At 34.2% G+C, this 12365-nt stretch overlaps 1 protein-coding gene and 1 long non-coding RNA gene across 3 annotated transcripts in view; one reads left to right on the top strand and one right to left on the bottom strand.

Annotated features, from left to right (window-relative positions):
* Positions 1-5898, top strand: part of LOC146737899 (uncharacterized) — a 23536-nt gene extending 17638 nt beyond the window's left edge. For both annotated transcript variants that reach the window (XR_014930706.1, XR_014930707.1), the window contains exons 2-3: positions 5139-5202; positions 5767-5898. This is a non-coding gene — a long non-coding RNA (uncharacterized LOC146737899). The remainder of the gene's footprint in view (positions 1-5138; positions 5203-5766) is intronic.
* The window catches only part of LOC100376758 (cytoplasmic FMR1-interacting protein 1-like), a 27171-nt gene extending 14806 nt beyond the window's left edge, over positions 1-12365 (bottom strand). The window contains exons 1-11 of the mRNA XM_078008675.2: positions 12082-12365; positions 10415-10672; positions 9350-9427; positions 8251-8346; positions 7495-7676; positions 6245-6467; positions 5421-5525; positions 4650-4850; positions 2760-2873; positions 2020-2100; positions 119-333 (exon numbers count right to left, since the gene is read on the bottom strand). Coding sequence (XP_077864801.1) covers positions 119-333; positions 2020-2100; positions 2760-2873; positions 4650-4850; positions 5421-5525; positions 6245-6467; positions 7495-7676; positions 8251-8346; positions 9350-9427; positions 10415-10651 — 1532 coding nt within the window. The 5' untranslated portion in view covers positions 10652-10672; positions 12082-12365. The remainder of the gene's footprint in view (positions 1-118; positions 334-2019; positions 2101-2759; positions 2874-4649; positions 4851-5420; positions 5526-6244; positions 6468-7494; positions 7677-8250; positions 8347-9349; positions 9428-10414; positions 10673-12081) is intronic.

Raw genomic sequence — 12365 nt, 5'->3', positions numbered from 1 at the left:
ACTAGACTAGACTAGACTAGACGACTAGACAAGACAAGATTAGATTTGATTAAGATAAAACTGAACTGCCAAAGTAGAATGTTGATATGTAAATTACAAAAAATAGGTGTATACTGACGTTAATAATAGTGTCTTTTTCTTCTTAGTAGCTATCCTCAGTGGTTCGCGAAGTGATTTCTGAGTGTAGATCTGTATTTCTGTGTACACTGTAGAAAGGATAGCATCCGTAAATACATTCTCCATGCGGCTTATAAGTCGCTGTAGTCCTTTTATCATGGCAATCACTTCCACCAATGCAAATTTCTCCTCACTGCTGTAGTTGTATCTGGTAGCCTGTGTGCATGAACAGAAGACATTTCATTTTAATACCATGATGTAATATAGATACTGAAAGCTCAACTATTAAAATATGGTGGTTTAAAATGCCTCAGTCATTGTCTAAATGCAAGTTATGATACTGACTTTGGCTCTAGAGAGTTCCGTGATGTATTCCAAACAGTTGAGACCTTAATATCAAACCTTTGGAATGTTGTATGTCACATATGCACAACATGAGGTAGACTGGCTCAGCTGTGGCAATTTTATAATCTTTTTTTTTTTTAAATTGTGGTTCAACGTCAAATTACCCTGACTGGTCTGTTCTGCGTTCAATTTATTGCTATTAATTATTAACAATAAGCAGTGACATTATATTACAACACAAATATGGGCATTCTTAATGAAACCGTGTTCAATTTTACTATGTGTTTTGATAGTTTTAGGAGATTTCGCATTAGCGGAATTACGTGACTAAACAACCGGAAGTTGAAATGCATGATGAGACCATGAGGTTTTTGAGAGCGGCCTTTTCAAGATGTCGGACTGGTAGCAGCTGTTTTCCAACGTGCCGCAGATGGAGCTGCCCGAACTTTGCTGTAGTCAACATGACGTTGGTCAGTGAACACTGATTACTTTCTGGCTGGTTCAAGACATGAAATTATCACAAACTCGTACAAATCTGCCAACTATTGTTTTTAACGGCGAATAGTCCACATTATCCCTGTGCCATTCTTGCTGGGACTTTATCGTGTGACTGCTGAGTTTAGAAGTTCGCCAATCTTTGCTTGATGACATGAAATCTGCAGTGATCTGACAGGGATTCCTTCACGGTCTGTGAATATCAATTACCATCCTGAATTTGTGCAAATCCGGACGCTATTCCGTCGGACTCAACCTGCACAACACATCAGATGTTATAGCGATCAAGCCCAGCGTCTATCTTGAAAGCTATGCAGTGGCCTGACTTCTGGCGGCAGACTTCACAGCGATCAACAAATATCAGTGTGAATTCCTATTTACTGATAAGTACTTTTACGTAGCATTGACATTGAACTATTCTCATGTGCGATCACGCAATAGATGCGATGTAATAGGCATTTTGTAATTACTGCTATGCTCATGTTATTGGTGTTGTATTGAATTTATAGTGAATCGATCGATCGATAGTCAGGGATACTTCATTCGAATTTTATTTTATTTTTATTAAATATCAATTTCATTTATTTGTCATTACTTTTAGGCCATCAGCCGAGCCCCTCATAAATATTACTCTTTCACGTTGTCAACCGAACTCAGTTTCGTGGCTAATGGGTTGTATCAAGGGTTCTGAATTCCAAAACTGTTCTGGTAAAATTCCAGAATTTATTTGGTAACTAAAATCCACACCATTTCATTACGTCTACGTAATCACATGTTACATTAACATTGGGCAAATGATATCCAACATCCAAGCCGCAATGCCCATATTCGGCCAGTAATATATTAAAACACAGCGTGACATGATGACTGTGTTGCTTTTAATTCACTTTTATCATGCCATGGACATTGTTCTCTCAATTACATTCCAAGCCTTGGTTTCAAGCCTACTGCAACGATTTGCTTGCAGAAAGCAAGGCTTGAAAAGCAAGTATTCAGAAATGGCCACCACATTATAAAATCGACTTGACAGTAAACAGTCAGAACTCATATCGCAGCACTTACCCTTTCATATTCTTCAGCTCCTTTAGGACATATCTTCTCACTGATTAGATCACTCACAGGGTGTACTAACTTCCAGGAGAACTACAACAAACAACAACTTTGGGTAATATGATAATATTAGGAATATCAAAGTGTACATAAATATATATATATACGCTATATGTGATGTCCTGATATTGGTCAACTTTTTGAAGGAAAAAAATCCCTTAAAACATGGGTCAAATTTTGATCCTTTGATGAGGCCAAATTTTGGCAAAAATTGCACAAAATCAAAACATGAAAGATTTGAAAATGAAATTAAAAGAAACCATTAATGATTTAAGTTTTAACGATATGCTGGTATCAGACTGAAGGACTCATATAGGGAATAACAATACAAAACACATCAGAATTGTTTCAAACAGCATAAAATAACTTGAGTTAACCTTTTCACCACCACACTTCCTTGCCCAATATTTTCATATAATTCTTCAATATTTTCGCAAATGAACTCTAATTTTGAAGCGAAAAGACAACATTTTGAGAAATTTTACTAAAAAAAATTGGCTATTTTCATTCAAATCTTCTGAAGGAAAGTGCAGACTATAAAAGGGACTATTTTGTGAGTTTGTGATAAAAAGATGGAACTGGTGGTGAAAAGGATAAGTATATCTTGATTGCATATTATTTAAACCAATTTGGATCCAAGTTGAGCATGTACAGTATTAAATTATACGGGTAGTATGTAAATCATTCCTTACCAGTTCCATAACATGAGCCGTCCAGCTTGCTAGGAGCTTTAATCCTCTCAAAGCCAAGTTGTACAGCGCTCTGTTTTCTTCAAGAGACTTTTGTTTATTTTTGGAAGATACCTCCTGTAAATGAACAAATCAATAATTGTGAATCGCTAAATATCATCTTATGACATGACAATATGATTTTATTGATTTTTTTAAAAACGTTTAAAATAATGGTCTTTGAAATTTGAAAACTGATGCTTAATTTACTCATTTTGCATAATTTAAATTAATATCTTTATATTTAGTTTACAAAATGGGGAATTTAAAAATCAACCACAATTAGTAATTAGATAATAAATATAACATTGTGGTATTAAAGTGTAAACAAGACTGTCATGCCACCTACAGACAGTGCAATTTGCAAGTGCAAATGTTGAGATCATATTTCATGTCTAGGACTACAAAAAATGTATGTGACAGGGCTGTGTGACCATCCTCTTCTTATCATTGCAATTCAATGGATAGAGTAGGGTAGGGGTTTGATGCAACAACCACTACGCTACCAGTGATTAATTTAAACATTTTTAACCGCCAGTGTTGGTAGAGAAAGTTTAGTTTGGGTGGTGAACCTTGGGTTGATATGTACTTCCTCACTGATTTGTAAGACGTTGGCAGAGCTCTACCAAAAACCAAGCAGTTTGGTTTTGATCCCTTCCCGTATACAACAAATTCCTATAAAGGATGAATACAGCTAAAACACACATGAAAAGCAATTTTCTTGAAACTTTGCTAAATTATTCAATAGTGACTGAATGTTTGAAATTCAGAAAAAAAATGTTGGTAGCTATGTATTTTGCCCATTTTTTCAATTCAAAATGGCCACCAAAATCAAGTTGAAAAATACAAAAAATACCAGTCAGCCATTTTGAATCCAATCTGAAAAATAAAATGACGTGCATCAGGAACCCGTAATGTCTAATGTATGTACCAAGTTTGAACGAAATCCATCCATAAATGCCAGAAAAGCTTGATATTTGATGATTTTTTAGCACAAAATTACCACCATTTGGCCATTTTGAATAGGATCGTCAAACCAATATATCTGTTTATCTACAACATGATGTATGATGAAAATTTAAAATTTGAACATAATCAGTGAAAGCAAGTCAGAATTATGGCACGAGAACCACAGTCATTAAAACAAAATGGCTGCCAGTCGGCCATTTTGAATCTTATCTGAAAAACAAAATTATTTTCATCAAGGTCCCATAATATATAATGTATATACCAAGTTTGAACAAAATCCACCTGTAAACGGCCGAGAAATGCTTGATTTTTAGGATTTTTTAGCACAAAAGTGGCCGCCATTCGGCCATCTTGAATCAGATCGTAAAACAAATGATGTCCATCAAGGTCCTATAATGTCCAACGTATATACAAGGTTCGAACAAAATCCATCTGTAAACAGCTGAAAAATATTTTATTTTGATGATTTTTAGCACAAAAATCGCCGCCATTCGGCCATTTTGAATCAGATCATGAAACAAATTGACATGCATATGTATAATATCATGTACGATGTATGTGTGAAGTTTGTTTGTGATTGGTCCAGGCATATCTAAGATACAGGTCCGGACGCATGCACATACGCACGCACGCACGGAGGTCAAAACATAAGTCCCCGTTTTCGGATTGCGTTCGAACGGGGAGTAATAATGAATTTATATGGCTTTAGAATATATATCTATATGGCTTTCCATTTTTTTACTATAAATTATATCCGTTTTCATACTTACAAATGTCCCCATATACTCAATATCGGAAATACACTTGTCTTCAAAAATGCTCACTTTTGACGATTTTTCATGGTTATCTGACATCAACAACATAGTACAGTGGAATGTGACTGACCTTACTGCCGTATCTCGTCAAATCGGCAATATACGTAGTGTGCTCCGACCGTATGACATTCAAGTGTTCCAGTATATTGTACTGTACTGTGTTACCGCTGCAACTCCATCGGGATTTATTGTCTTCATAATTACGACCTCTTTGTATGTATGTAAATAAGGTTATTTGCATATCTCCATATAAGGGCACAACCTCCAGATTCTATTCGGGGAAAAGTAGTTAATTGTTAATTTACTTAAAAACCACACCCAGAAATATATTGTTCAAAAAAATGATGTCTTTTGAAGGTACCCCGGTACACAATTACTGCAATTAAAATAAACATAATCTGGCAATAATATAAATTGTATCATGTAGTGAGGAAACACTTCTGTGATGTCAGAATGATGTATAAGAGTGCTAATGTCATTCACACTAGTTGTTGAGTTGAGACCTTTGTTAATTGGGATATTGCAAATTGCTAAAACCAGTATTTTATTTAATTGACAGACAACCTCAGATAAAAACGCTGTAAACAGAATCTCTTAAACCAATTAACGATGCAGATTTACCGGTAAGTGCGAAATTGTTGCTAGAGAGCACGAGATATAGAACAAAAGACTATTGAACTTTTACTTTGTAATCGCTTTGTTTTAACATTACACTTAAACCATTGAATTATTAATCTACTAAGCCAATGTACACAGATTTTGGCATTTTCACATGAGAATCTTGGTTTCAGATGAAGTCATCTAAAAATAACTCAACAAAACAATTCTATTATTTACAAACCTTAAAGAACTTGTCAATTTTAGAGAGGTTTATCTTTTTCTTGGAATCCATCTTGTAAATGTTCACCACAGTACCATCCAAAATGGACAAACAGAATCCCATCACCTGTAGGTCAAAGGTCAATAAATCTCACTAATTTTATATAATTATACATCATTGTTTATATTAGGACATTTCATTGTATGATTATTTCCATATAATATAAGGTTATTACGGGAATACCTCAAAGTACGCATGAAGACAGTACAGCTTGAGTATCGACCGAGGCGCAGCAGTGTACTGTCTGAGTGCATACTTTGAGGTATCCTCGTAATAACCTTATTATTATACATCTTTTCCTTCCAAGGATACACCATGGGAATGCCGGAATCCAAAATGTTTAGAACAGAATCAGCACTAGAAGATATTCACAAATATTACAGTTACTGTATTGCCATCATTGTAGCATTGTTAGAATAAATATGTATAAAATAAGATACTAGGTTGTTGTTTTTTTTAATATGCATTTTAATTTTTTTTTTTAAATAAGTTTACTCTACTATCGGTATTTTAAATTATTATTTATTTGCTGGCAGTTTTTAAAAATTTTGATACTTGAAATAATACAAAATAAATGTATGTAATAATAATAAAAAAATTACAAATGATACAAAATATTACAGTACTAATAAAATACATGTACATGAAATTGAAAAAAAATGCAATACATCAGATTTTAGAAATTGTGTATCACTCAATTGAAATAATATTTACCGGTATTTGCATGTTACTCTCTGATTTGCATATCTTTATTCCATAAACCCATAATGTAGCCGTACTATTACCTTAAGTAGGATATGTTTCTCTGTGGGTGATAGATACATCTTAGACTCGTACTGATAAGAGCAGATATTGATGATATCTGCAAGCAGATCCTCATATCCGGATATCTTCTCAAGATTTGCCTGTAAATTGTTCGTAATATCATCTCTGTTTGCGAGAAACATCGTTAGAGTATGCGACTCATCTAGATCGGCGGGATTGGTCAGCTTCAATGACTGCTTTGCTCTGAAAACACAAACATGTGTGGACGATATTAAAGCCGAAACACTGGCATCATGGGATTGCATTTTTTGTAAAGAAGAGTTTCTGCTTACAAGTTGATGTAACAATGTTGCTCATGTTTCATAAGACCACCGGAGAGACGGTGATAAGACATATCAATGTATAGATGTAGCAGGACAGTGTTTTTTATTTTTGGGTTTGAACCACTGATTTTTACCAACCAGACACTCATGTAGACATGTATGCACATAAACCACAAATAAGTACTAACTCCTTTTATACATGCTGGTACAATTAAACACAATTTTCCCCTTTATTTAGAGTCAATTTTTTGGCAATGAAGGCACATCTTTCACTAGGTTGAAATGTACAAATATCATATTTGCTTTATTAGTAATTTACATGCTTATGCAAATGAAAGAGGTCCGCTCAATCCCATGGATTGCACCACGTGCTCATGGGTAATTAACTCCGCCTCTGTCCACTAAGTATTAAAATGAATGCTTACTATGCTCACTTACTCAAACTGTGATTGACAGGCATTTTGCATACATTAGCCGCCATTTTAAAATCATGATTTTTCACATGTTGTGGCACGTTTCGAAAACTACAACATTTATACATCAAAAGCCCAACCAGATGAGTCTAATCGCTAGAGTACATATTCATGCACCCGTAAAATACGTATTTGGAATCACAGCTTGACCTCTAAACATCGTAAATGGCACAATTCCTGGAGCTCGCACCACGATGTGAGCGGCTTGGTTTGGATTAGCATACTAATTGCGGTGGCCATCTTGCCCCTATTTATAGTATCAGTTCACCTTTAACCCTTGGAGCACCAGATTTATTTTCCGCCAAATATTGGTGCATCATTTTTCATATTTTTATGCATTTTTTTAGATTTGTTTGAATAATTTTGAACCAAATGGACTTAATTTTTTATTAGCTACAGGTTCTGATCCAAATTTTGGAACAAATATAAAATTATTTTGTAAATGATGACAAAATTTGACAATGGTAGACAAACCTTTTGTATCTTGCATGATCATTTTTCAGACTGGCTTTGATGTTTTTCAGAGCATCTAACACAGCAAACATATTGAGGAATTTTCCAAGTGTCAGTAAGTAGGCCTCAGAGACAAACTCATTTTTTCGTGCTTGGTGGCAAAGATTTTTAACTTCACCACAAAATCTCTCAATTGCTTTTTTCTGAAAAAACAAAACAAATTTGGAGTTATTGAATGTGTAGCAAATCAAGAGAAAAACACACTTTTGTGTTTTGTATAAATTACAACATACATGTACAGTGACGTCATTTAATCAATCTGAGGTCATTGACCTCAAGTTTTGTTTTCTGAACAGACTTTCATGTTTGATATGGGTTCGTATGTAATGCAATGTTAAAGTTCTACACAACAAGTCTGAGCTTGATGCATGCATACATTATATTACTAGAAAAACACAACTCTGATCAAATCAAGTGACATCAGTATTCTGTATTTTTCTATAGTGTAAACATTTTAATTTTATTAGCTAGGAATTTCAATGATTTGGAAATTTTATGGAATAATAGTAGATTTCACTTTTTTGAAATTTTTCAAAAATTGTTAAGTGTAAATTTTCCAACATTTAAAGAAAAAAAAAATGACCCATCAAAAAAATAAATTGTTCCACATAAACAACATTGGATTATTGAATAAAATGTGATTGGCTTGATTTCCTTGTTTGATTGTGGATAAATTGTCATACATGTATTCTTGTAAACCCCTTCATCTGTTCTCACCTGAAAATTCATCAAGTCATATAATTTATTTATTTCCGGTTCCAATATCTCAATCAGTTTTTCACTCACTTCATCTCTTTCTTCGTCCTTAACATTCTAAAAAAAAAAAAATGTTAAAATTTATTATTGAGTATGTAAAAGATTACTGTTTATCTCAGATGTGTCTAGCATACTGATTTGCAAAGCATGTATTACAAGAATTTTGTGATAATTTTTGTCTACGCAATTAAACTATTCCACTGTGTTTTGTGATGCTATTGGTTAGAAATATAATTGATTGACTAATTGATTGAATTTAATTGATAATTGATTGATTGATAAAGATATGGTTATGAATATAGATTCTCACACATATATAAGTCCATAAACTCAAAATTGAAATGATTTAATGTTAGCCCAGTGTCTCATGCAGGACACAATTTTTGTTGATTCCAACTATTTCGTAGCTAGTATGTATTTTTCAATCGCACAATATTTCTTAGCATCACAATAAATAAGATGATCACACGACACTGTCCCAAATATGGATTATAGCTTGTGCAGTAAAAGAACATACTGTATATAATATGTACCCATAACTCTAACACTATCACTTAACAGTAATATTAAATTTTGGAAACTGTTGCCTCACACACAAAATATATGAAAATATGAAAATAAAAAGTTTAATCTGGGTTATGACGTACTCACAATATATTATGCAAACAACCGTTCATGAAGCATCGACTGCATTTGAAAAACATGGCATTGTACTTGCTATATTTGAAGCGCATGCTATCATGTAAGTGTTTAATTATTAAGCATAGAGTAATTCAATTAGAAATGAACTTTAATACAGCAAATATGGTATAACATTTATAATGGCTGGCAAACATGAGACTGAAACCAAGGAAGTACATGTATATAAATTCAATTTCCTCCCTGTGCCTGCTGGCACTTGAGGTAACAAGAAGAGATCCCTATCTTGCTCTGTCTGCAGCTGCTCTGGGGGCTGTGTATTCCCTTGTCTTTGAGCTTCTTCTCCTTTTTCCTGCGCCAAGAATACTTTAGCTGTCCCCGTTTTAAAAGAAAAATATTTGATTCAAATTATTACACAAACCTTCGGTTCAGCTCTGCTAATACTTCTCCAAGTATACAACATTACAGCATAGCCATGTCCTTCTTCTAAAAGTTCATTCTGATATAAAACAAAAATGATTACAATGCACACAAGGCCATACACAGATGTTATTCAATACTTTCATTATTAAGGGTTTATGAGTCAGAAATGATATAAAAATGGCATAATATGCAAATGTTGTTTGTATTGATTTCCATGGCGAATGACATGGTTTGAAGAAGTCATACCTAGTATAAGATTATTGATAAAGAATTTTATTATTAATACAAATTTTCAAAAAAATCTGATTATGTTTAATGAAATGCATGGCACATGAACATGAACAGCCATCATTAAAGCGGGGGAGTCGTCACCTGCGCATGCGCATGCGTCAGACGGCCATAGTGTGTCATTGTTTACAAACAAGCATCTACCCATGAGCCTTTGCGTTGTTATCATCGCTTGGGACTCAATTCCCTCGTGTGCGCAGGTGACACCCCTCTGGCTTTAAATAAAATTAATGACTATGCACAGAAAAATGAAATTTTTTTTTATAAAAAAATTATTTTCCAGCTTATCTTTATTATAAATGTTTGGAGAGGTATTGTTTTAATAAACTTTGCACAGTTAGAGTTACCGATAGTAGAAATGTGACATGACCAAATACAATTTGAAAATTTGTCTTCGCTGTTTCAGTAAAGGTGTGCATTTCCTGCAGGAAGACATAGCTCAGTTTATTTCCCTGTAAAATTTCCTGAAATAATGTTTATTCTGGTGTTTTTATTATATTTATGGTGTCAACTGCTTGCATGGCTGTTTATACAAATAATTTTTAGATTGAGTAAATGTTTTTGAAAAAAAAAAAAAATATTTTGCTATTTACAAACCAAAGTGAATTGTAGTATCTATATGGTTTTTATAATAATTATTATTATGAATTTCAGTCAAGAACAAGATTTGAAGTTGGGAAATTATCATAGGTTATATCAGCGAGGGAGTCACACTGACTTTGGTGAAATTTACATACATTACCATAATTGACAGTTTTCATTATAAACAACTTACCAACTGTGAATGAACAGTGGCTTCTTCCATGAATCTTGCGATGCCAGTGAGAAATCCATTTCTATCCTCAAAGTTGGTGTCATAGTTGGCTGTGTACGTCAACGATTTCGACTGCGCCTCGATACAAGGCTGCTGTGCAATTGGCGGCAGTGTAGGTAAAGATTCAATATCAGCGATAGCTTCGTCTAAACTTTGAGCCGAAGGCTTGAGAACAGGAGCTGCATCTGGCTCAGACATCCTTGATGTGTAATTGTATTACTGGAGAAAAAATATTGTGTAAAAATTATAAGTGTATGTCGGTTTACATTACAATGTACGTGACACTGTAATGTAAACCGACATGTAAATTTAACTGTAGTAGAAGTAATACACGCTGGGTTTGATTTCAGTAGACTTCACGTTGCATGTATAATCTCTATTCTAGATTTAGACTTTTATTAATATTTATGTCTGCTTAACAGTTCTAAAAACAATTCCCATCTTTATATGAATTATAAAGAAACAAGTCATTAAAAATGACACAGTCCCCGTTAAAATTTTGAAATTTCTCTTTGTGCTCATCATATTAGAGTGAAGGGGTTGTCGCGAGCGCGTCCTCAAAACTTGAGTTCCAAGCGGCAAATACAACAGATTGTTTTATTTACATCAAATTCAACATGTGTTGTGTGACGACCCCTTCGGTTTAAGACATAGCAAAGAAAAACATTTTTAAGTCAGATGCCTGCCAGTCGGCCATCCTTGATCCGATTTTGAAACAAATTGTCATGGACATGTATCCTGACATGTATAAAGTATGTCCAAAACATTTTCAAAAAACAAGATGACTGCCAGTCGGCCACTTTGAATCAAATCGCTAAACCACTGGATGTGCATATGTCCCACATAAAGTACTAGACACATGCAAAGGATGTATGCTTAACTCTTTTTTTATGGTATAATATTAAATCAACACTTGAGTCAGATTTAAGCATTTAGGTCTTTCACTACAACAGTTAGGAAATGTCAGTATTTGTTGGGTGACTCTAAAAAATTCTCTCTATGTATAGATTATCCTGTACTACTGGGTGGGGGACTATTTTACTTGTCATTCTTTCTGTCTTAGTCAAGACTCAGATATTTGTTATTTTTACTGAAAGTAATCACATTTCATCTTCTTAAAAATAAAAAAATACTCAGTTTATAAATTTATAAAGTTTAAAGTTCTGCCAAAGTTTCAACATGTGTCATTTAGCCATGTACGTGTCGCAGTAACAACAACAATATTTCATGAATATCACAACAATCCAGGAGTGTTGACTGAGCTTCAAGTTTGCAACTATACTATACAAACAAACACAGCCTTCCACTCGTATCATGGCGAGACGGGTCACGGATAACCATTGACCCAGTAGGCATTTCACGCGTATTTCTAGCACCGGGTATATACACAGTACGTTGGAATAAACGTTTAATAACTGTCACTAACGTGTTTAGAGTTATAACGATCGCAACACCGGGAACAAGGAAGTATACTAAAGTAGAAATCATTCCAAGGTCATGACATCGGAGATTTAGAAAACAAAACAAAATCAGCAATTTCGATACCACGGACGAACCCTTGAACTACGGGGCCTGTAGGTCCAATGCATTAGATAATATTATTAAGACTTATTGTAAGGCAAACTTACCTTGATCGAACGATTTTTAACGAATATACCGCACTCCGCCCTTTTCAAGTAGGAGACGCGGAAGTAGCAACAAGTTTAATGTACCTGGCTTGTGCCTAACGGATTGACCTTTTTTGACCTAGATCAATTAACTACGCGAGTACCAAAATTCTCCAGAGGCCGAAATGCATTATACAATTTCCAATGTACGTTTCTTACATGTGCTGGCACATATTAACCAGAATAGTTTGGAAATCTCTGTCGCATGACCGTGACGAAAATAAGTTATGGATTAAAGAATCTCC

Source organism: Saccoglossus kowalevskii, chromosome 10 (genome assembly GCF_978046115.1).
Source record: "Saccoglossus kowalevskii chromosome 10, keSacKowa6.1, whole genome shotgun sequence".
Lineage (NCBI taxonomy): Eukaryota > Metazoa > Hemichordata > Enteropneusta > Harrimaniidae > Saccoglossus > Saccoglossus kowalevskii.
The sequence above is the reverse complement of the archived record's forward strand: the minus strand, read 5'-3'. Positions and strand labels throughout refer to the sequence as shown.